Here is a 26,155-nt window from a genome sequence, read left to right as displayed (position 1 = left end):
AGGCGGGTTGATGTTGACTGCAAAAGGATCAGTTGAGATCATGTTGATTTACAACAGAATCAGGAGAATTGCAAGTCGATTACAAAGGTCCTGGATATGGTAGGTTACAGTCGATTACAAAGGTCCTGGATACGGTAAGTTACAGTCGATTACAAAAGATCTGGATATGATAAGTTACGGTAGGTTACAGTCGATTACAAAGGTCCTGGATACGGTAAGTTACAGTCGATTACAAAAGTCTTGGACATGGTGGATTACTGTCCATTACAACAGGAATATTTGATTACTGTTGATTACTATAGGATCAGGTGGAATACTGTTATTACAAGACATGAGTTGCTGTTGATTACAACATTGTTGTGAAATGAATCAGGTCTAGTGGCTACTGCTGATTATGACAATTTAAGTTCAAGTGGATTGCGGTTTAAGATAGGATCAGGGTAATTACTGTCGACTACACAGAATCACAGAGATTACCGTTGATAATGATGATGACTGTCACAGTTAAGAGGATCACTGAACATGATTTTTTAATTTGTATGTTAATAGAATTGAAACTGTAAGACTTGAGGTACTGAATTCCATTATAGAAAACAAAAGTTAAGGCATATTATGCCACTGCTTAGAATGTAGTTTTATTCTTTGTATATTGACAGTAAACTGTTTCGGGGTTTGATTCAGACAGTGTTGTCGACTGCCTCTGATAACACAAAAGAGGAAGCTCTCAAGTACTATGATGATGTGGTGGATCTAATCGACAGAAAAGCCCAGGTACAGACAACTTGGAATATTTTGTGTGGAAACTGAATTTCTATTATGTTCTATTTCAATATTCAGTATATAGGATGCACAGTTTATGTCTTTGCTTTTGTAGTGCAATTCCTAGCCATCAAGAAAATCATTATACCCTATATATACAAAGTTTAGGGGGGTACACTGGAATCATCTGTAGACACTTTTTGTCCAGAATATATCTTTAACACTGCGATGAACAGATTTGATTAAAAGTTTAAAACTTTGTGCACATGAAGTTGTGTGCCTGCTATTAATTCACTACTTCCCTCCATCCAATGTCCCTGCAGGTGTATGACAATTCTAGTTTGAAACAGTTGACAGACACTACATGTAGTTGAAAATGCATGGTGTTACTAGAAATTAAAGGCAAGAGAGGTTTTATATTGGGCATTACACTTGCTGCTCGACCGTATTTATGTATATATTGTTATATATAAAGGAAACTCAGAATGCCAATGTCGCAATCGCTTTCATTTTAGATACACGTTATCAACATCGCTTAGTTGCATGTTGTCAACATCGTTGTACGTATTGTGTGTACTAAGAGATTGTCTCAACACTTAAAGATTGAATATGAAACTGGTCGAGTTATTTTAAGTGTTCCGAGTTTTCTTTATTATACCATTACTTGTGTGGGTATTCAGTTATATTTTGGATTTCATATTTAATTACATATATATACACATGCATATCTCTGTGTGTGTGAATAAAGTACTGTTCAAATCAATTAGAAGATCTTTATTGCAGAGAGACTATCCGGAGACAGAGATTCTCTGGCTAATGGTGAAAGCTTGGAATTGTGGGGTAACTTTCTACAGGTTAGTGGTCTGTCTTGTTGTTTCAGAGCTCAACAGGAGTCGCAGAGATGTATTAAAGATCATGATAGACAGGATACATGTAGCTGTCAAATCTTGATAGCTCTTTGCAAGTGAATGGACTCCTCACCCTCAATTAACCCTGGGGGTCAAATTTGATGTTCAGATATCTCCTTTTTAAAAAAAAAAATGTTTGAAAGTCAATAAATTGCAACCAATAAGACAAAACAAATATGAAGCGAAATGGCAAGTTGGGTGTTGCCATTTTGTAATGCTATATCCAGCCTTTTGTTGCTGTTATGGTCTTGAATGCAGCCATATTGAAGACTGCCCATGTATGAAAGGTGGGTTTTTTTTCACTTCAGCTCTGGGAGAAATGAACTGGCTGAGAAATGGTGCAGTACTGGCATGAAGTTTCTGAAGCATCTGAGTCCAAGCATGCAGTGCAACTACAGTGAAAGGGTAATTTTCACCCTTCTCTCAATCCCATCATCAAGAATACTGAATACGGCATTCAAAGTTTGTCATTTATTATTCCAAGCCAATGTCTTTTCAGATGACAAATACATATGCTGACATCTTGGATCAAATTGACAAATCCAAGGCCAAAAAACCAAAGAAGGGTTTGGAGGAGTGAAGTCAAGATACACTATGTATGCAAATTTAGTGTCTCTGACCATACATATTTTGTCTTGTTTGCTTTTATAGTCATGCTTATGATTGCTTTGTTTCCAAAATAAAATATCAAGTCTTAGTGTTTATTTATTGTTGATGATCATATTGTTGATTTCTTTGTCAAGTGCTTGAAAGGAAAAAGTAAGTTATAACATAAAACAAACACACCTAATCAGCATATCGTATAACACAACAATTATAATGAAAATGAAGGATTTATAAATGTATTTTATGCATTTGGGTTTACATGAATACATGTACAACAAACAATATCCTTCCCTTCTTACCGAAAATGTCATTTCTATTCATTAATGACAAAGTTATGGTCTTTCATAATCGAGTCGAAAAAGAAGCCATATGATTTTTTTGTTTTCAAATACTAGACTAGTTAAAATCTGCAGAGTAAATCACAACATCATTTGTAATACAGAGCCAATGTTTAGTTCAAATATGAAATATGCATGGTCATCCATACTCAGGTCGAAAAAATAAAAGCCTTCAATATGGATATTTTACATGTACTTTAAAATGTAGTAATTAAAATGTGTAAGAATAAAATTAGAGATCACACAAAATAAAGGGAATTAAATAAGATTTATCTTACCAATACAAGATGCAAATACATATCATTTAATTAAATAAATAGTAGTGCAACCAACATACATTGCATTTACAATTACATGTACTTAACCAATGCTCATGCTTGCAACATACAAAGACAACATATGAAATGAACTGATGTTATGTACACATTTAAATGACTATGCAAATGCACCAGGTTATGTCCCTTGGTACACAATATACTGGAGTGGAAAGTTCTAAAACTGGTCAAAAGTTTGTGCTCAAAGAATTAGTGAACACATGCCAAATGTCATTGTTTAAAAAACAAAATGGACAAAATCTTTTGAATGATAAAGAAAACACTGCATCATGTGTCTAATTTGTGTAACAGCTAGAATTAAAATGCAAGTCCCAGAAAGAAAGCTGCATGTAGTATATGATTCAGTCCCAGCTTTATGCTGTTGGTTTCCCAGCTCTCATGTAGTTAATCCAGTTAGTACTTAAACATTTAGCTTCCTGAAATTTAGAAAACAGATTCATAAAATTTGATAAAAAACTTGATGTTTCATAATTATTATTATTTTGTTGTTGTTGAGAAACTGTGTCCAGATATGAGTGCTTACAACAATTTTAGCCTTGGATCTGATTTCATCCATGGTAAGTGGCATAGGAGCCGGGGGCAAGATGAGCACTTTGTCCTCCTTAATGTCTCCCACACTAAAGGTCTGTCTCCTGAAAATGGGTATAAGACATGCATGAATTGCAGTTAAAAAAAATTCTATGACCTTATACAGGTATAATGAAATATTGGCTAAACAAAATGAAAGTATGCAGTTCTGTGCTGCAGGAAATATATTGTCACAAGAGCATCGGAAAGTGGGATATCCCCCTCACATGACTGTAATGGGTACCATGCTCAAACATCAAAATTCCTTAACCTAGACACCAATATATATGTTGTTCTTCTACAGTGTATGTAGCAACTATGATGCTGAAAAATCAAGATGGTTTTTCTATTGTATCCAAGTTTACTGTATCATTCAATTACTGACCATCAACTTGTTCTTATAGCCTTTTAAGAAAAAAATCATGGGCAGCTTTCCCTCATGTCATCTCTGCTGCATTAATGAGAGAGAGAGAAATACAATAGTACTTATCGTATCAACAAACACAATTAGTGTGACCTTGACCTTTTCATCTTAAAATGGGAATCTCTCTCTCCATATCTGCCACCTGTATACCCGGTAGCAAATATGAGACAAAAAATTAGATGTCCAAAAACTCGTTGCATTCTATCACTGACTGAGATCATGACCTTTCAATTTAGAAATCTTTTGATCACTGACTGACCTTGATCTGCAAGCCTAGCCCTAAAAATGAAAAATAACCAGGGGACCGTCCTTCCCATAGCTGCTATTCAAGTCAGTAGGAGATAGAAAAATGGATGATATTTTATATATGGTGTCCATAACATTGTAATATTCAATCTTAATGCATGACCTTTTCACCCAGAAATGAACAGAAATATTTATGTACTCTCTGTCTCTTCAGCAAGTATCAAACCAAAAAACTGAAACAGCTAGTATATATTCTTCATACAATGTCCACAACTATGTTATATTTAATCACTGACTATAACCTTGACCTACATATATGACCTTTTGATCAAGAAATCAATAGGAATCTATGTAGCAGGAACTGGAATAGTATTCTTCATATAATATTATTAATAACACTATTTCATTCCTTGATCATCTGACCCAAAATTCCATTTTACACTTGGTATCATTGTAGCAAATGTGAGACCAGTATTTGAAATCTACTCCATATATATAGAAACACATAGAAGCAAGTTATTACATCCTGTTCTGCTCTACCAAGGTAGTAATGATCTCTATACAAACTGAGTCAAAGGTGTCCTTGGTAAATACTGATGCTAATGAGTAATGACAAAATTTGACAATTTTAGAGTCAGTAAGGTGGGACATATACCCTTGCAATGAATGTCTACAAGAGTTTTCTATGAAGTCCCACAGTGACCTTGACCTTTGATCTATTAGCCCGAAGATTAATAGGGTTCTTCCTCTCTTAAAAACAAAGCTACATGTGAAGTATCGAATCAATCGAGCAAAATATGTGGCCTGTAGAGTGTCTGAAAGCTTTTTCTCCGAAGGACCTTTGACCTTTTAACCCTAAAATCAATAGGTTCTCCCTCTTTTAATAACAAAGCAACATATGAAAATGACTTGTTGAGTGTCTATAAGCTCAATCTAAATATTATAAAATTCCACAAACTATGTACATCAACAAATCTTGCACTGCTTATTAATTAAAGTTTATGTAAAGAAGTAGGTACAGTTTCTAAAGTCATCTGTTCCAAAATATCGATGATTTCACTTGGAGCTCAAACCCTGGTATTCAAATAAGAAATAGATTAGCAAACGCAAAATTTGCTCAGTTTGATCAGCAAAATGATTTGTCATATGATGAGAGCTTGGAAGTTGACATAAAATTGCAAAAATGCCATTTTCAATGAAAATATCCACAAATTCAGGTGGTTTTCCTTTCAGAAAACATACAGCGCATGTGTCGAGCAAATTCATATTCAAGCACGTTTTTCACTGTAAAATAATACGCAATATATATCATTTTCATTTTGCTTGACAAATGTGCACATCTTTTCCTGAGCAGTAATCTGTATGACATTTGACAGTTTTTATGGGCTTATTTTGAGGAAAAGGCGGGAAATGTCTTATTCATGATGTCATAATGCTATCCATTTAGAAATATTCTGATTTTGTTGACATAGTATACCTGGCATATATTTTACTTTCTTAAAACGCTGATTAAGGTTAATTCCTGACACATTTTATAGAGAGAAGTTTTTGGGGCCTTTTTATTTATACAATCTTACCTTGTTCTTTCTATATGTTGTAAAGAAAAATGTGTAGCTTTAATAATCTCATAAGTTAAGACTTGGTCTCGTAGTATGATGTTAATTTGTTGAATTGATCTTACTCACCTTTTACATAGTACTGTTACATAAAAATATATACCTGTATATGTTGTAAATAAGAGGCGACTAAATGTAACGGTCCTCCGGATGAGAACGCAAAAAACTGAGGTCCCATGTCACAGCAGGTGTGGCATGATAAAGATCCCTCCCTGCTCAAAAGAGGGTAAGCGCCAAGCATATAGGCCTAAATTTGCAGTCCTTCACCAGCATTGGTAAGGTCTCCACATAAGTGAAACATTCTCAAGTGGGACGTTAAACAATATCAAATATATATACAGTATTTTGTATTTTTCAACCTCCTCTCTGTATTAAATGCATGACTATATTTGTATTTTAAAGCATTGATTGATTTCATTGTGTTACACACACAGACATACTCGCCCACACATGAACAAGCCTGTTACTACATCCCATCTCACAACGAACTGCGAGGGGATAAAATCAAATTATCTAAATGCATGTCTTCCTAGAACAACCCCCCCCCCCCCCCCCCCATAAAAAAACCAGACTTGAACACTACAGGTAATACAACTGCTTCAACACTAGAGGGACTTGCCTGGTGATCTTTGAGGAGGCCTTTGAAGACCCCCTACTGACCAAGTTCTCTCGACTTCCTTTCTGAGATGCCAGATTTTCTCTGCTACCTCTTTGGGATACAAGATTAGTTCGAGTACTGGAACGTGAAACGGGCACAGATTCAACTAGAGGGCCGAATATTTCTCCTGGATCAGGAACCCGGATGTCCTCCTCCGTGATGTAAACATCTTCAGGAGCTGGTAAAGTGGAAACCTAGAGGCACAAGTTAATAAAATAGGCATTAACATTGTGATTCTCAAATTCATTGTTGTCTTCCAATAACATAAAATAAGCATATTCTACAAAGAAACTTTTCTTTGTCAATTTTAATATAAAACCAGTAAAGACGTTGAATAAAGATTAGGCTGTGAGTGTTTGCAAGAAAATCAGTGAGGGATCGTTATATTCACCATCTGGTCGTTGGAAATAAAACTTGTACATTAGAGTTTGTGTAGCTAAATATCAGTTTCATATCCACTAGATAACGTGAAACAAGGTTTTGTATCTGTGCAGAAAGCTTTACTCTATCACAGTGCAAACTAATAAGAATCATGTTTAGTCAACAACAATCAAAAAAAAAAAAAAAAATGATTCAGTGTGCAGAACACTTATATTTACACCTTAAAGTTTTTAATTCCACAGTACAAAGCTCGCTGAAATCATAAAACAAAATATGTGTCTATAGTGATACTACGATCATGCTTTATTAGCAGTAAAAAAGCAAATTTTTATTTGATAAAACAAGTCACCTGAAATTCAGTTGCCAATTCTTTCATGCAAGCAATCTTTCCTATCATTTGACATGCTTTTAGTATCAAAACTTGCCAGCAAAAACAGATAAACCAAACTAGCTTTCTTCGTTTGAATGTGAAAACTGTAATCTCGGAATGACTTTCGCAGAGAAAACTTGTTTGAAACTTTTATTGTTCCATATACAAGTAGTATCTTTTGCCCTATACACTGAAGACTAAGGGGCATTTTGAATTATTTAAAATTTGACTTCATGGTGTCATTTTGCCATAAATACATATATAGACATTATTTTACTCGACATTTAATTAAGACTTTCTTCTATTTGTCTGACAAAGAGATCGAGTAAAAAGGAAAATAATGAAACTGAGCAACAGAACAATTAAAATTACCATGTAAAACGTACAGAGAGAATTTGATTCATTGTACCCCCCTGCAGTTCATGAGTGCATAATTCTCTATTCTATTGTGGTCTCATATGCTGACCCGTTGCGGGTAGGGGGGGGGGGGGGTGTTGAAAAACCTTAAATCTATACTAAGCAAGGAATTAAGCTTTTATGCAAAAATTAATATTTTCTGGTTCATTCAGTGGTTCTGGAGAATATATTTTGATTCATTTAATCTTACTTTTCACAAATGTGTTACTTTTGTTTTACTACATGTATTTCCCGATTACTTCCCATTGGATAGAAGCAGTGCTCCCACTGGACCAGAATTCCCTTTCGCCACTTTTTCGGGGAGTGGCGCAGCACAAATAATCACATGCTTCACAATTATTTCCATCATATTATATATTATTTTATTCATTACACTTATTTTAACATTTTGAATCAGTTACATTAATTACTTAATTATATCCAGCTACCATACTTAAACACTTCTTTCTGAAATGATAAGAAGTTGATTTGTTTGATAAATTCTATTATGGAAATCAAAAATCAGATAATAAATCATATAAATATAAACTTCATGATGCTACACCCCTCAGTGAAAACATTGTGTACATTGGCCGAAATGCAGATGTCACAAAACATCAAGCCCAATTTAGAGTCGTATCAAAGCCCTATTAAATTTCCGTTTTTGTATGGAAGATTTTGCAATTTGGACAGAATCAGATGTTTGAGCAGGTGGGGTTGACTGTAAAGCCAAACATAGATATTTTTTTTATTTTAGACTGACTAGGGTCAGAAGCTACAAGTTTACTGTCAAAATAGAATGGGGTGCATAGTCTTATGAGATTAGCATTTTTATACTGTTGTGCACCGAACTTCAAAGAAAATTATTTATTAAAATTGCTATGGCCATATCAATGGTGATCGACCGCATTGTTTATGAAATACTCGAACTAAAATCAAACACATCAAAATCAAAATCTTGTAATCAACGAGTTCGGCCGCAAAAACAAACAATTGATGTATTCATATATGCATTTTACACAATAATACGGCCAATTTAATTACCGGTCGGTTCTCTGGTTAATGTGGAGATGATAACATGATAATGAATGACTTTAAATGTTAAACAATTGACCACAGCAGGGTAAACAGCTGTCGATGTACTTTATTACATAATCACCGACTTTTTTGCAGCCATAAATTACCTGAGGCTGTGACCAGTCTGTGTGCACTGGAGCGACGCGAGATTTCCGGTCACACGCGTTGACTGAATAAACAGATTTTGACTGCATAAACAATCAGGCGATAATGTGTCACTGACAAAGGATTAAAAATACAATTTATTGCAAAAAGGGATTTTCGCCACTTTCAATTTTTTTTCGCCATTTTTGAAAAAAATTCGCCATTGGCGAAAATGGCGAAGCCCAGCTCGAGCACTGGATAGAAGCATTGCTCTTCATTCGAAGTTTTGAACAATTAACTTATAAATCCCTTTACCCAAGTAAAATCTGACCCAAGTTTGGATGAAATTGGCCAGGTGTCAAAATTGTGAAAATTTAACAAAAACGACAGATCATGGACTAATTTGACCAGAAAGCCTTGAAGATGTGTTTGTGAAATACTGATTCCCCCATGTGGTAGTAATGCAATATAAAAGCCCTAGCACTAAGCGTTCAAAAGTATGGCCAAGCTAGGTTAAAGTTTTTGGTCCAGACAGATGGACGGACCAAAAAATTTTATGCCACCGAATCTCCAATTATGGAGGCATAAAATCATCTGAGCTTTATAGGTTCAACACTAGAAAGCTTATCATACTTTAAAAAAAATGTAATATACATTGTATGACGAATGAAAAGACTGAGAGATGAAATGGGGAGGGGGGGGGGGGGTGGACAGAAATAAACCTCCTTTAGAAATGGAAGCATTATCTATCAAAGTATACAATATTAAACTATATTCACTCAGTTTACATCGACACTAATCACACATTGTCTTAAAATTACCCAAGGGAGGTAATTCCCAGCCATCAATGAGGCATATTCCTCATCTACCTGATATATACAAAAGGGAAAATATTGTACATTACATTTAGATTTAAAATTACTTATTTCAATGATAATGAGTTTTACATTAATAAGAAACGTTACCACATCTCGTAGACTGTTTCCTTCCAAGATGTGGTTGATCTCACCGTGCTTCTCCAGGATTCTGTAGGATGGGAGTGAAATGAACAATAAACTGCGACTTATTTTTACTTCATAAAAATACATTGCCAATAGCACATATACATTTATATAAAATAAAACGTTTACAAATGATATTGACTTATTCACCTAGAGGCCTATGGGCCACATCACTCACTTTAGCATTAAAATTTTCTACTTGACTTCGTTTTTCACTAAATCAACACTACCTCAGTGTGTTTACAAATTAATATATACATGTAATACCATACTATTAGGTAAAAATAAGTGGTCAGATTATGGGATGTAAACACTGTTTCTTACATCTTGGCCGATTTAAAGGCTAAACAAGTCCTGAATTACAAACATTCATTACACAGAGAGAATGAGGGAATTTTAGGGACTAAAATGATTTGCCGGATGGCACATCTTGCCGGAGTGCACCACAACTGGATTTGGAAAGTTTTATTGTATAGGCAAGCAGAACTTCCAACTCCTTTTGTGGCCCCAACCTGGCTCCAGGGATTATTGTTTGAATATTAAACTTATATGAGTAAGCTTGCATGTTAATTTGTCAAATTGTATCCTTATGGGATTGATAAGAACTATTTATATACATGTATTGTACATGTCACTCTTAAAGGCAGGGTAAACATTTACCTCTTCAATATAAGTACATGTAACATATATACATATTATGATGTTACCTGTTAGTGGCAGCATTATGAGCCATGGACAATTGATACATTCTGTTCAGTTTTCTCAGGAACTTCTTCCTCTGTTTTATTCTGACTTTCAAATCAATCTCCCTTTGCAGCTGTAAATAATCAACAAAATGAGATACAGCATTTACTGTTTCCTGAGGGTACACTACAATTAATCACTGCAAACAAACATAAAGGAGACAGATGACCCGTTATGTTGGAAATGATGAACAAATGACCCCTTTACATGTATTTTGGAGACCCCTTTATGTTGGAAATGATGAACAATGACCCCTTTATGTCGGAAATGATGAACATTGACCCCTTTATGTTGGAAATGGTGCTCAGATGAATAGATAACCCCTTTATGTTGGAAATGATATTCAGATGATATAAATCTCCTAATACAGTAATAGCTATATGCTGAATAAATAGTTCACTGAATTACATGTATTGTCATATAAGTGTGAAAGAGGAACTTCCTTTCCATGAAAAAAGAATGACTCTTTTCAATCTTTTTGTAGATACTTTTCATACCTCTTCTGGGTCAGGTGGCTTTTCTCCGAGATCTATCGTGAAGCTCTTCATTGGTGGCATCTGTGTCTACAGCAGAGAAAGCAGCTGAATTACAGGAAGACTTAAATCTCATCATGAAAAAATTCCACTGTCATATAATCCAAACAATGCACCACATTCTCCTTTTAAGCATCAAAAAATGTGACAGTCATGAAATCTTTTCCAAACTCTAGTTTTAAAATTCAGAAAATTAACTAAAATATTCCAAGAAGTATGTAGAATGGATATAGTCCAAGGCTCCATCAAAGTGATCTCCCTGATAACATTTTTTTTCCATTAGTAGGTATACTATTTCTCTGTATATGAACTATAGTTTAAGTGGTTATACATACTAATGTAATATGGATACAGTCAATATATGTAAGTTTGATTTGTTTTTCATCATCATGCAGTGTTAGTGCATTGCTAAGTCGTATATAATATACAAGTGTAGGTTTTTCCGATCCAGGCCTCGGTGTGTATGGATACAACCTATGGTAAATCCCCATACACCCTTCATTGGGCCTGGATAACAAATTCATTCATTTCCTATGAAACCAAATGATATTACATGCATCATTCAGTGATTAAGATAAGAAAACTCATGTCAGATACTTTACGGATTTTACAAACGGGGTAAATAATGTGAGTTTGCACCCCATCCCCCCTCCCTCTCTCCTTCTTGCTGAAATATTTAAAACAAAAATGGTAATTTTTTTCCATTTTGGGGTCTTCAATCCCAACCACCCTCCTTTTGGGTAGTAAAAGTACAAACTTGGGTCTTAGCAACCCAACCCCCCCCCTTCTTGAAATATTTTGGATCCACCCCTGCAATTCCTTGAATCATGACCAATACATTCTAAGGAACAAACATCAGTGATTTTTTTTAGGTGTAGAGAGACATTGTGACATCACCTTATTTACCTCCGGCTTCAGGGTATACATAAATTTACACACGGTTTGTTAACCAATTGATCAGAACTTGTCTTATTAGCTACAGTTCTACATAGGAAATAAAACACCTAAACCTAGCTAGATGTTAAGTTATCAATTACGTTAAGTTACATGTGATTCATTATCTCAAACTAAGATTACACTTTGTTGATATCATCGATGGGCAAATGTACTATTACACTGATACTGATCATCAATAATCATGCACACTATACTTAAACTATCTTGGTAATCACGCACTGTCAGTAACGCTAGGGTTGCTACCTTAGACTATTTCTGTGTAGATAGACTGCTATTTGTTACAATGCAATACTGTACGTGTATACATAGTCATCTCATGTTTTATAAGTAAGCATGGTAATTCATATGAATGATTTACCTTCCATTCATCGTTGGAGGAGGATTGCAACTGCTGATGAATATGAACAAGTAATATGTATATATATATATGCTATTCTTGTTTGCAGTGAAATATTATGGATATGATTTCTTTTTCTTACATACATGCACATGTAGTTTCAAAACAGTGATTTGGTATAAATTCTGCAGGACTAGTGTAAATTACACTCTGATAATGGTATAAATCCTGCAGGACTAGTGTAAATTACACTCTGATAATGGTATAAATCTGATAATGGTATAAAACCTGCAGGACTAGTGTAAATTACACTCTGATAATGGTATAAATCCTGCAGGACAATTAAGTGTAAGTTACACACTCTTATAATGGTATAAATCCTGCAGGACTAGTGGAAGTTACACCCTGATAATGGTATAAATCCTGCAGGACTAGTGTAAATTACACTCTGATAATGGTATAAATCCTGCAGGACTAGTGTAAATTACACTCTGATAATGGTATAAATCCTGCAGGACAAGTGTAAATTACACTCTGATAATGGTATAAATCCTGCAGGACTAGTGTAAATTACACTCTGATAATGGTATAAATCCTGCAGGACTAGTGTAAATTACACTCTGATAATGATATAAATCCTCCAGGATAATTGTAAATTACACTCTGATAATGGTATAAATCCTGCAGGACAATTAAGTGTAAGTTACACCCTCTGATGATTGTATAAATCCTGCAGGACAAGTGCAATAAGTTACACTCCCTGATAATGGTATAAATCCTGCATGGCATGTGCAATTCATTCTCTCCACTATAAAAAGTTGAATGCTGCAGTTTTATGAAATTGCATGTTGTGTAACTCAGCTAAACAGGAAAATACCACAAATCTTAATACAGATTTCTTCATGGAAAATTTCAGTATACTAGAAAATTCTAACTGCAATACCTAAGTGCCCAGCCTTACCTTTGGAAATCTTTTCTCTAGGTCCTGAGCAGCTTGTCTAGCAATCTGGTGGGGTGTCATGTTTTTACTCTGCTACAAAACAATACAACGAAATACAACAAAAATGACAATTTTTTATCATAATCTAATGCTGTATACAACTTCAGATTCAATCCTAGTTATGAAAACAGTTTCTTGTTTGATTTGAATCAATTCAAAATTCCTGGTTTCTATGTCCTATCCATGTATCAAATGTAACGGCATAGTTATATTTGACCTATAGTGAAAATAGCAAAAGGATAAATATCAGTAAAACTGATGTATGCTGTCTGAACTGCATCTAACCAATTAACTACTTCATATGATGACCGACTCGCATAATGATCAATAACTGTTGAAATGAATTATTTTTTCATATACAAGGTCAAGGTACATATGTTGAGTGACATTGACCTTTACAAAATGACCACAAGTGACCTAGTTTTTTCTGAAAGCTATTTTCCTATTACTTATTTGTGTGATATATAAGCAATACATTGTACCTGTTCAAAAACTGTTGAAATGAGAAACTTTGTTGAAATGAAGGTTTTTTCATATCTAAAGTATATGTTCTGAGTGACCTTCACCTTTACAAAATGACCTTGAGTGACCTTTGTCTCAAAACCTTTTGCCTGTTACTTATATGTGTGATATATGATCAATAACTGTTCAAAACAGTTGAAATAAGGAACTTTTCCTGATAAAAGTATATGTTCTGAGTGACCTTGATCTTTCAAAAGTCACCTTGGTCCAAAAATCCCTGTCTCAAGGATTATTTGTGATCAATTATGAACAATTTCTGATGAAAGGTTTAGAAGATATGAGCTCAGACAGACACAATGGTGACTATATATGCTCCCCCCAAAATATTTTCAAAGAGTATAATAAACTGCAGCAAAAATATTAAAGGCTGTGTCCAGTGGCTACAAGAAAATATAGAACTCTCTCACTCTCTCTGCAAGGGAAAGATCTTGCAAGTTCTGTGAACTTGAGCATATTGTGTATTTCAAACAGAGATTAGCTAGCTTCCCTTCTATTTATGGATATAGATACTATTTAACGGTGTTCAGTGAAATGTTTATAACGTTTGTTAGACCACACTTGCTCTTGCAACTGAGTCATGTGAAACCTAGCAGTCTTCACCAAAACATTCATATTCAGAGAGTGTTTTAAATCACACTGCCTACCTCATGTTTGTGTTTAAACTGTTGAGTGATCGCCCAGTCCTGGCGGGTGTCTGGTCGAGATGACCGCTCTGAGATGTAACTCAGAGATCGGGGAGGTAACTCTGCTAGTGAGGTGTAATGCTGAGATTTCTCCGGTTTTGAGCTACTGATAGTGGTGGAACTGAGTTCTAGAAAGATAGCATATGAATTTACAATCTGCTACAAAGGAGCATAAAAATTTAATGTTTTTTAAGAAACTCCTCAGATACAGGCACAAATTGAGTTCACTTAGATGCTTAGATACTGTAAATTGACCATCTTTTGCTCACAACCACTTTTATTCCCAAATCACTGATAAAAAAGGTGTTCATGACCAGCAGTACTCACGAGTCAACCAACAAATGCACATTATGAATAAACTAAATGGCTGGTTTGGCAACAACAAATATTCATGAGAAAAGGGTGCTCGATCATGAAACTTTCACATATATTTCTCGCTTGTGAATGAAATTTTGTTAACACTATTTCCCCGTACAAGCTGGCCATAGCATACCTTGTTTACTGGAGGGTTTCGAAATGTAAGAGTTGAGTACAACTGGATCCTTTGCACTTTCTCTGAACTTATCAATGTCAGCCTGTGTCTTTAATTTACCCTCCTTAATGAGCCGGTCCTGAATCTCTATTATCTATAAATTGGTTTTTAAAAATAGTAGTACAAATAGAAGATAAATCACCTGAATTTTATAAAAACAAGATTCTAATGGGAATGAAAATTCCCTATCATACAGTACATGTGTCTAATCCCCACTTGGTCGGCATGGAAATAATTATACTTGATAAATACATTCTGCATGAAGATTACTAGAAGTCTACTGAATCTCGTTTTTATGATGATACATGGTGTATTACTAGAAGTCTACTGAATCTCGTTTTTATGATAATAAATGGTGTATTACTAGAAGTCTACTGAATCTCGTTTTTATGATGATACATGGTGTATTACTAGAAGTCTACTGAATCTCGTTTTTATGATGATACATGGTGTATTTCTAGAAGTCTACTGAATCTCGTTTTTATGATGATACATGGTGTATTACTAGAAGTCTACTGAATCTCGTTTTTATGATGATACATGGTGTATTACTAGAAGTCTACTGAATCTCGTTTTTATGATGATACATGGTGTATTACTAGAAGTCTACTGAATCTCGTTTTTATGATGATACATGGTGTATTACTAGAAGTCTACTGAATCTCGTTTTTATGATGATACATGGTGTACCTTTGCTGTTTCCGTCTTTGTTATGTTCTTCAAGTGTTCATTATTTGTGGTCAAGACGTACTTTTCTTTCTTTTTCTGGGCCTTCTAGAGAAAACAAAATGACTACATGTACCTCAGCAGCAAATTATACTGAATACTTGTAATAGGAAGGTCATAATCAATTTTTAAAGTTCTGTAATATGAGGTATATAAGACAGCTGAACTCTGCAGCCATAAAACTGAGACAAATTTGAGCTTCCAGGTACTTCTGATCCATTAAGTCTAAATATGTTCATAACAGGAACATGTATACAGTAAAAAGTGAGACTGCAAGCTGATATAAGGTGAGCTTGTCTTGATGGTGTGGCCCCACAGAGCCAGCATTGCTAGGCAGGCATTTGTATTCTAAATATACATATATAAATAATTATGTGCATGCATGTATAATTGTGTGCATTGTCGAGTTAATAGATAGACATCCTCAAATCAATAAGGGGGCCAATCCATTCATGACCTTAACAAAATAAGGATGATATAAGCAGAATGCTAAATGTGATCATTAGTAAAAAAAAAATGACATGTAGCTATTTTTTTTTTTTTTTAGATAATACTGCAATTCATTAGAATAATGCTCTTGGACTTGAAGCTAATGTGACAAAAAGTTGACATTATCATCTACAGAAAATGAATATTTGGAGAACTACAACATGTTGCATGCATTACCTGACACAGGGATCTAGCACCCTATACCACACTATAATTCTAATTCTGAACTAACACTTACTTTCTTCTTTTTCTGAAAATGCAGCATTTTAATATCAAATGAAAGTTAACTATTTCACACAAGTTTAAAAGATTAATTAAGAAATATCGGATAGAGATGACTCCTAGAATGGAACAATTTCAGCTCATTAAAGGTCACATGCGTTGTTACAGACCAATGTTAACAGTGACTGTCAGTGACCATTATTTTTTAACACTCAGAATTTTAAAATCTTAACCATATTACATAATACATTGATCACTCTCACCTTGTTTGCATTAGCAACCTCCATTATTTCAATCCGTGGCGATTTCGTTGGAGAGTTTACATTCCTGTCCTGAAACTTGTCCACTGATGTCGCAATGGCTCCCATTTTTTTGGAGTAGAAGCGGTCCCCAACTGGTCGATTGTTCAAGTCGTCCATTACTTGTACGTATCTCTGTAACCACAAGCAAATTCTACTAATGTCAACAAGAATTGTATCACTATTGTAAATATATTGACATTAACATGATATATCAAATGAAATTTATGATGATGACGAATGAAATGATTAGAACCTACAACTGAAACAATTTTTTTTTTCATATAAAATTGCACATCACTATTTCACAAACATACTGAAAACTTCTCCAGCTTGCATTCCACAATCTGAAAACAAATATCAGCAATGTAAAAGCATTTTCTACTTTCACATCACACACCAACAGCAAAAGCAAAACAAAAAAACAAAAAAAAAACCCACAACAATTTAACAAAACAGAACATAAAATGTACTAATAAAGCTAGAATGTGATTTATACTCTGCACCTGTTCAGTGCATTTATCAGATATCCACCATTTATAGGACATTCCTTACACCTATATTGTTTGATTATTTCAATATTAAAGTTCTATTTTATCCAGTAAAGATCAACATCTTAAATTTCTGCAACTTTCAGAAGCTTTAATATGAATATATAACATACATGTAGCAGATTAATGGAACAAGTTTGATCATGCTTCACTAACTATCTGGACTGATTTCAAATTACATATCATTATGATCGACTACTCCTAAAACAACATTTATATATAATAAAGTTTGTTAAATATGTAAAGTTTGATGAGAATAATGACACATAACTCAGAAATGAAAGCACTAAAACTAGCTCAGTATTTATTTTAAATTAATGATCTAGTAAATAATTATACAGATGATGTTATTTTGGGAACACTAGTCTGTACTTAATTTTAAATGGTCTCCTAAAGGCATGCTGAGTGGAAAACTTTTTTTCTAAATTGTCTTAGTAAGTTACATGCTAGCTAGGTGTCATTTTCACCTTGTAAATCTTAAAACTCTGAAAATATTGACAAAAACAAGAACTGTATAGTCATCCACAGAATTCATTGAAAAATAAGTCTGAAATTTGTGTGATTCAAAAATCTCTGCAATGCAAGTCAAATGGGAGAGGGTTAAAATAGGCTATGCCTGCTGCCCAATCCCTTAACTATTTGTGAATAAAAATATCATAAAGTCTATATAATGTGGGTTGTTTTTTTTTAAATTACTGACAAAGAGCTTATTCAAATCATATACCAATTTTGGTGTCTGCCATATTTAAATTCATTCATGTTGACAACCAAAACACATAAAAAGCATGTGTACAGCACAGCTACTACAGAACATTAAAGTACTCCTTTTGTATTTATCATACATAACATGCACACCATCAATGTTAGACTTGAGCTTGTTTAGTCCATGGATTAACTTAATTATTGGCATGCATCTGTTTCAATCATCTTTGCAAATTAAGCAGATTATAATGGTCCTAAATTCGAAGTAGATTGCCATTCACTGAAGTGTGTCCATATCTTTTCAAAATATACAACCGGGTTTAGAATGCCATGTAAAAATTAAGAAGTTTTTTCAACATTACATTAATCTTTAAGAAGCTCACATTTTTGCACAGAACAGAAATGTGCACAGCCTGATAGGGCAGCATATTGGTGTTTTCTTAATACACACAAATCAGACTCAAAATCTCCAGAAATCTGCTTAACTTCACAACAAAAATCACCACAGCTTATCCATTACCTCATGGGCAGTGCGAGATTCCAGCTACACGCAAGGGACAAAAATCAAGCAATCAATAAAAATTGTACAACAGTTAGAAATGAATATTTCAGTTGAAAACCCCTTGGGGGGAATACAATTTTCATCCTATTTTACAATTAGATTATTAATGCTAGTCCCATCCTACCATTAATCATACTGCAAAACCATATACATGTATTAGTCAAAATTTACTAGTTGACCTAACTGTATATTCCTTTTACCAAATTGAATAAAATCCACTTCACAATGGAATTTTCCACAACCTGTTTACTAATTTGAAAACGACCCAAAACAACATCTATACAAATCTAAAGAGTTTAAGCAGCTGCAATATGTGATAATTACATAGAAAAACAATCACACAAGTTTACAAAAATAAATGATTTAAAGACCATGAAATAAAGAATGTTTTGAATTGGATTTTATCAGGTTACCTCCTCTTGTTTCTTCCTCCTCTTCTCCTGCACCTCATCATCGTGTGTCTCAGATTTAGTCACCTTTTTAGTAATCTTCTTCTTCTTGTTTTCTTTATCCTGTAACAAAAAAATTACCTAGTTGAAAACACAATGCTCATACAGTTAGTACTGCATATTGCTGTTAAAATATCATAATGCAAGCAGAGAGAGAGAGAGAGAGAGAGAGAGAGAGAGAGAGAGAGAGAGAGAGAACAAAAGAACTCATTAAGAACCAAATCATTCTATACTTATCTATGGCAGAATTGTCCATTTTGTCAAGTTACTTTTCTCCCATGATGAATAGAATCTTTCCATAGAATTCATAATCATTATAGAAATAAAAGTGTTTTGCACTGTATATGTACCATGTACTATGTATACTTCAAGTTTGATGAAACACTTATCATCACCTTTTATCTAGATTTTTATTAAATTAAAGAAACAAATTGTTTGAGTACATGGTGATGGTAAAGTGGCAGTTTTGTAATGAAGTTAACAATTCGAAATGCAGATTCATTTTCTGAAAGAGGATTTATCATTGACATATTGTGAGTAACACCATGAAGATAGTGTTAATTATCTTATACAAATGCCCAGTAAATTCAAAGTTGGGTAAAATATTTACATGCATATAGGACTAAAATTTACTCTCCTTAGGAAAGTTCTATGTAAAGTAGTTACTAGAATTGGAATTTACAAAACCAAGTAGATGTAAAGAACTATGAAAAACTGTGTGGTGAAGGCAACAAAATCAGGATTAACTTCTTAATCCTCTTACTTATATATCTGAATTTTCGTTAATCATATTCAGAATAGGGATAACTTAAGTCTCTGTGGTTGACACTGTGTATTTATGAAAGTATTTACTGTTGCTCATATATATATACTTAGCTTCCTAAATTCCATGTTAAAACATATTACTGAATTACCTCATCAGGTTTCTAGATCAGCTGTTATAGAATATACAGAAACTAACCAAGGCAAAAATATCCAGATCTGATGATGATTAATCACCAATTCTAATAGTCACTTTGTTTGTAAAATTCCTAAGTACGTTATTAATCAAAATTTTCATGCCGACTATCATATGGTAAAATAAAAATCAGCGGTAGATTCATTTTTTCTTTTAATGTTCAAGACTCAAGAATTTAGGCCTCACACCTTTAACCACATGTAGTACCATTCAATTGATTAATTATGTAAACAAAGGTGTAAAATTCTGATGTTTTCAATGATGGACTTTTGCTGTTTTACTGACCCTGGGGTCTCTTTCCTCTCCATATTCATCCAGCACTAGGGGGAAGTTTGATCGTGAGTGACACCTGTCAGAATAAGCACTCTGAATTCGTGAAATGTCTACTCTCTGGGAATTGGAGGTAGTAGGAATTTCTGAGCCCCTGTCATCTTTAATTGTCTCATCCTATATCAATTTAAAAAAAATATATAGTGCCCTATCAACATTAGTTCTCTAAAGCGCTTTACAAATGTGAAAGAAAAGATAATATATAAATCGATGTGCACATACATGTGAATAAAATATTCATAGTGCCAGAATTAAAATACATAATTATTAATATCAATATATAGCGCCTAATGTAATGAATATATATATATATATACATGTATCATGTATATACTTTTATGTTAGCAGTACCAATTATTCTCTTAATGCACAATATAATGCTCCTCATTAGTAAATGTCCATTTGGATTTTAAAGAGTAAACACATTGAACTTAAAATTTGCATCAAAATCAAATAACGTTTAGGAACAAAATTCTTCTAAAATTAATAATTTGGAAAAAAAATTAATAAGAATTACAAACTTTAGGTTACTGGAAGAATGATACTTCCACTAAAAGCATTTTGCTTCCACCAAAAGCATTTATGTAGCTGTTAAAATGATAATGAGTAAGATTATGCTAATATTGGCATACATATGCTTACATTAGAATTAAACAAAAATAGAAGCATTAAATGTAACTGGTCATGGCTGCAGTATAAACCATTTGAATCAATGTAAGCTGTCAGTATCTCTCTAGTGTTAATGATGTTATCGGGGATTTTTTATTTATTGTGTTAGATGTTTACTATATATTTACAAAAAATTTTTAACTACCATACTTCAGAATAATTGCATAAATGAAGCTAGAAAAATATTTAAGTCATCGGGTTCAACTTTCACAAGAAATACAATTACAAGGCTAAATTCAGATAACAGTAATTTTACTGTATTTCAATCTAATTTTGAAAGCGATGACTAATGAGTAATGTTAATACACAGTTAAGATTACCTTGTGTCTTTTCTTTATTCTCTTTTATAAACAAACATTTCAGTAAAACATGTGCTTGCAATAACTGAGTCATTTCGAACTGTAAACAGTGTCACAAAATTCTCAAGTAAACTATTTTGCAGGAATTTAAACTTTCTCCTAAAGTAAGATATAAGAAGTGTGTGTATGACAACATACGTCAGAACTTTCGTCTCTAATTTCCTGCTCTATATCAGGCGTGGTAATTTTAACTTGTTTTTTCGCCGAGGCCTCGGCCGCCATCTTTCGTTTGTTGTCGTCTTGGTTGCCGCCGCCACCTATGCCTACTGAACTAAATGTTGAGCCCGATCCCATCTGCTTTGCGACACGCTCCAGAAAATGGTTTTCTATTTACTATTGTTTCATCAATTATTCTATTGATTTCACCAAACATATTGGTATACATCAAGTCAACATAAACAAAATGAACCACAAGTTACATAACTAACAAAATGAACAGCTAACTAAAATAAATTAATTTCTGAATTTAAATTAGTTGTGATTATAAGTTGGCATTAAGACATTTTTCTCTCACTACTCTATCGTTATTGTACTTTGCACTAAATATTTCAATGGTGGGTTGTAAAAGAAATACGAATAATTATTTTCAATAAAAACGCCATATATCGTGTCTTTTGGAGAGAGAGAGGGGGGGGGGACTCAAGTCATAGAAACTGATCGTTATCACACAATTATCTTTTAATTGTCATTTTGAGTGACGAAGTTCTGGTGGAGATTATCCTACAGCTAGATGGATAAAGTGTCACTGCAACAATTAACGAAAAACACGCGTGCATTCGCCAATTTACACCTGACATGTTCTGAATAATTTAATTATAGTTCCCGGGGAGGTGCAATTCTCGTGCCCGGAAGAATGCATTTCTCGTGCCAAAAATTAAGTGACGCGATTGGCCAGTTTTAATTTCAGGAATAGATATAAAAAAATCGTATCAAAATGATTCAGTCATACCCCAAGAATATCTCAATATGGAAGCCTGCATCGATTTTCAAGACATAATGGAAGACCCCAACATTCAAACACTTGATCAGAATCCTTCCGGTGAAACGATCCAAACTCTAACTTCTGACACAAATGGTATGTTTTATTTAATATCACACAATTTTAAACTCACAATTAAAGAATCACATGAAATCAACTTCCCCTGAAAATCATCAAAATTCTTAAGCATAAATTCCTTTAATTTTTTTGTGAGATCTAATTTTTTTCTTAAAAATCCACTATCCAGTTCGATTTCATTATTTATAAACATTCTATATTATACTATGATAAATTGCAGGTTTACGTGGTTTAAATCAGCTGGGAGGAACGTTTACTAACGGTCGACCGCTTCCGGAGAGCGTCCGCCAAATGATACTGAAACTGCATCATGATGGCGTAAAGTCCTGCGAAATTTCCCGCCTTACAAAAGTATCTCATGGATGTGTAAGCAAGCTTTTAAACCGATATCAAAATACAGGATCGATAGCTCCTTCTGTTGCGGGTGGATCCAGGCCAAAGGTGTCTACTAACGTCGTGGTGGACATGGTCGTCAAATATAAGACAAAAAATCCGGAGATGTTTGCGCGTGAAATCAGACAAGTTCTTCTCCAAAATGGCATCTGCTCTGAAGATAATGTTCCCAGCGTAAGTTCCATCAATCGAATTCTAAGACGGAATGACATGGGAACGAAATCTCTACCTATGGGATCAAACATGGTGGAGAGATTTAGCACGCTATCAGAGGAGAATAACTTTATAGGAAACAAAACCACCTGCAAACGAATTGCAACACTTCAACTACAAGACCTCTGTGTCTCGTCACAAGCTGGAAATAATCAATTAATGCAATCCTCAAAGAGAAAACAGGAACCCGAAGACATCACAAACTCCGCAAAGGTCCAAAGGACAGGAGTGACTGCTCAACAAATAAAAAGATCTGCTGATTCATCAACAAGCAGAAGACCTCAAAACAGAAGTTCTAGAAAAACACAGACGAGAAATCCCGTCCCAATTCGACCACGACCAGAAGATTCATCATATGAATACCAACACTTCAAAGTAAACCAGTACGTCACAGTTGCATCGCAAAACGGAAAGAAAATCCAGGGACCACAAGAAACTAAGACGTCACAGGCAGCTCATCCCGGGATTACGTCACAAGTAGCCCAACCTGAGGTTACGTCACAGGCAGCTCAACTCGGGATTACGTCACAGACAGCACATTCCGGGATTACGTCACATACAGCTCATCCCGGGATTACGTCACAAGTAGCTCAACCTGAGGTTACGTCACAGGCAGCTCAACTCGGGATTACGTCACAGACAGCACATCCCGGGGTTACGTCACATGCAGCTCATCCCGGGATTACGTCACAGACAGCTCATCTCGGAATTACGTCACAGGCAGCTCATCCCGGGATTACGTCACAGGCAGCTCATCTCGGGATTACGTCACAGACAGCTCATCCCGGGATTACGTCACATGCAACTCATTCCGGGATTTTACAAAACATTACTGCAAACCCCGAAGAGGTGATTCTAAACTCTGTTCCAAGTCAACATGTTGCTCCGCAAATGCCACTTAATGAGTCACCAAAAGTTACTGCAAACAATGTAACAATGTCTTCTTTCCATACCAGTTCTTCTCTTCAGATTGCTTCTTCCGCATCATTTCATTATAAAGAAAACATGAGCAAAGAAGCAAAATCTGCAGAAGGTACAAGTCCAAACCAAAAATCTGTCCAACCTTTCTCTATCTTGGATCCAACGTTTGGATTAATCCACGTGTCGCCAGCACCTCCCGAGCTGCTTTCTTTATTAGGACTCACCAAATATCTACAAACCACAGCCCCTTACACCGCAACAAGTGAAAACAATACCCAGTGCAATCTTGCAGAAAAGCCGATATTTCAATCCGCCAGTAACAAACCCCACACAGCGTCTTTCCAGCGTGACCTTGAATCATTTTCTGTTGACCTTGGTACGGACTCCCAGTCTGACTTCTCCAGTGACCACGATTCAATCCTAGGCTCTACATCTCGCTCTTCTGATCCCATGTGCAACGATTCGCCATACAATCTTGGTATTGCACTCTAATCTGTATAGGTGATGTGATTCTCACTATAGAACTTAAAATTTAATTACATATGTACATATATATTTTTTGTTGCTCAATTATTTAGAAGTTTGATGGAGATTACTATTTATTTCATTTTCATTCCGGTTTTTTTTCTTTTTTCTTTTTTTTTTAATTTCTATATTTTAAAGTTACAAATACACTACATATATACATTGTACATTAGAAATGTGTTGATATGTAGATCGCAATCATTTTGTTATGTTTATGATATTTACGTTTATGCTTTTTCTCTTCACTGTGTACTATTTATTAACCACGATGTTTTGTAAATATATTTTGATTCTAATCCTGGACCATTAACGACTGAAATGTACTCAAAATCCATTTATTGTTCTAGAATTCATCCAACATTTAAATAAACATTCTAAAGGTAGTCAGATATTTCTTGTTCAAATCTATCATTAATTAAGGAGGTATACTACACCAAAGAAATTTGATATGGATGAAAAGTGGAGGATATGTGCAACAATATTTTATTTTGAAATTGAAAACTTTCAAATTTACTTTATTTAACCAAAAAATGCAGTTTTAGTAGAAAACAATCCGATAAAAAATTAAAACCCCTCTTGGACTCGAACCCGCGATCTACAGTTCCCTCATCGAGGCAATGCTCTTTGAAATGAATCGACTGTCATATTATATGATACCGTGACTAGCACATGTGTTGTGTACACGTGTTTTTGTCACTTGACCTCTCTGGCTTTCTGCATGTTGCACGTTTTTCATGGGTCTGGGAATATGCGATTACCAGTTTTTAAAAGTTTTAATTTTCCTTTTGCAGTAAATGACTGATGAAATGACCCTTCTAAATGCGACGAAATTTCGGAAGGTTATGTTTGAATTCTTCATTTGGTACCAATTAAATTATTGGCTTTGATTATTATTATGTTTATAATTACCGAGGGGGTCGTTATATATCGCATCTTGGGGGTATTGCTAAAACACGGAACGGAAAATGAAAGGGAAGCCGGAACGGAAAATATTGTATGCAATAATTTAATGAGGAGGTCAGCATTTTGCAAAATAAAAGGTCTATCATGAACAAGGAAAGCAGAAATTACAGAGAGAGTGGGAAGTCATCCACAGTATCCACCGTTTCATATCCTTCATACTAATGCATTTATAAGTATTTTAAAATTGTTAACTTGCCATGAAAAAAATATTAATAAAGAAGAAAAAATAATCATACTGAAAAAGACTCGAATTTTCAAATTCTATATCCAATGAAGAACCACCCCGAAAACAACATAGTAAAAGTTAAAATAATTTTTTTAACAATTTCCCCAAAACATACATGTAGCCTTCTTAAATCGAACTTGCTTTTATTCGTAATTTAGATCTACATCAGGTATAATACATGATTGTATCACCTCAAATCGGGAAAAGAAAGATTGAAGCAGAACCAATGAAAACAAGGGTGAAGATTACAACCCATAGTATGATTGATTAATTGAATATTGTTTAACATCCCCTTCGAGAATCTTTCACTCATATGGAGACGTCACAACTGCCTTGATTTAAGGGTTGCAAAATTAGGCCTATGCTCGGCGTTTACGGCCTTTGAGCAGGGAGGGATCTTTATCGTGCCACACCTGTTGTGGGACGGGGCCTGGGTTTTTACGGTCTCATCCGAAGGACCGCCCCAT

General features: G+C 34.5%; 3 protein-coding genes across 16 annotated transcripts in view; 2 read left to right on the top strand and 1 right to left on the bottom strand.

The window, feature by feature from the left end:
- Positions 1–3,362, top strand: part of LOC125676475 (testis-expressed protein 11-like) — a 36,230-nt gene extending 32,868 nt beyond the window's left edge. The window contains exons 26-29 of one of the 4 annotated variants that reach the window (XM_056157919.1): positions 657–771; positions 1,543–1,613; positions 1,976–2,072; positions 2,167–3,362. In XM_056157919.1, coding sequence (XP_056013894.1) covers positions 657–771; positions 1,543–1,613; positions 1,976–2,072; positions 2,167–2,247 — 364 coding nt within the window. In that variant the 3' untranslated portion in view covers positions 2,248–3,362. Of the gene's footprint in view, positions 1–656; positions 772–1,542; positions 1,614–1,975; positions 2,073–2,166 lie in introns of those variants that run through there. The other 3 variants (XR_008800920.1, XR_008800922.1, XR_008800921.1) reach the window with 3 other exon arrangements.
- LOC125675943 (uncharacterized) lies at positions 2,360–21,645 on the bottom strand. Of its 11 annotated transcripts, XM_048913799.2 has the most exons (18): positions 21,529–21,645; positions 21,352–21,372; positions 20,318–20,479; positions 19,039–19,137; positions 18,584–18,607; positions 16,775–16,945; positions 15,765–15,848; positions 15,036–15,168; positions 14,504–14,670; positions 13,299–13,370; positions 12,359–12,391; positions 11,008–11,073; positions 10,474–10,583; positions 9,731–9,791; positions 9,587–9,634; positions 6,419–6,651; positions 3,470–3,578; positions 2,360–3,362 (listed from the first exon to the last, which is right to left on the bottom strand). In XM_048913799.2, exons 1-18 carry the CDS (start codon positions 21,610–21,612, stop codon positions 3,300–3,302), a joined length of 1,740 nt encoding a protein of 579 aa, XP_048769756.2. In that variant the 5' UTR covers positions 21,613–21,645; the 3' UTR covers positions 2,360–3,299. The 11 variants fall into 11 exon arrangements, with proteins under 11 accessions (XP_048769756.2, XP_048769758.2, XP_048769757.2 ...); XM_048913801.2 differs by lacking the exon at positions 18,584–18,607; XM_048913800.2 differs by lacking the exon at positions 21,352–21,372.
- Positions 21,646–22,386: 741 nt separating this feature from the next.
- Positions 22,387–24,466, top strand: LOC125676476 (paired box protein Pax-6-like). Its single transcript, XM_056160917.1, has 2 exons — positions 22,387–22,465; positions 22,668–24,466. The coding sequence occupies exons 1-2, from the start codon at positions 22,387–22,389 to the stop codon at positions 24,464–24,466; spliced, it is 1,878 nt and encodes a 625-aa protein (XP_056016892.1).
- Positions 24,467–26,155: the final 1,689 nt, after the last annotated feature.

This window comes from Ostrea edulis, chromosome 3, assembly GCF_947568905.1.
Source record: "Ostrea edulis chromosome 3, xbOstEdul1.1, whole genome shotgun sequence".
NCBI lineage: Eukaryota > Metazoa > Mollusca > Bivalvia > Ostreida > Ostreidae > Ostrea > Ostrea edulis.
Note: the sequence above shows the minus strand (reverse complement) of the source record. Positions and strands in the feature narration are given on the sequence as shown.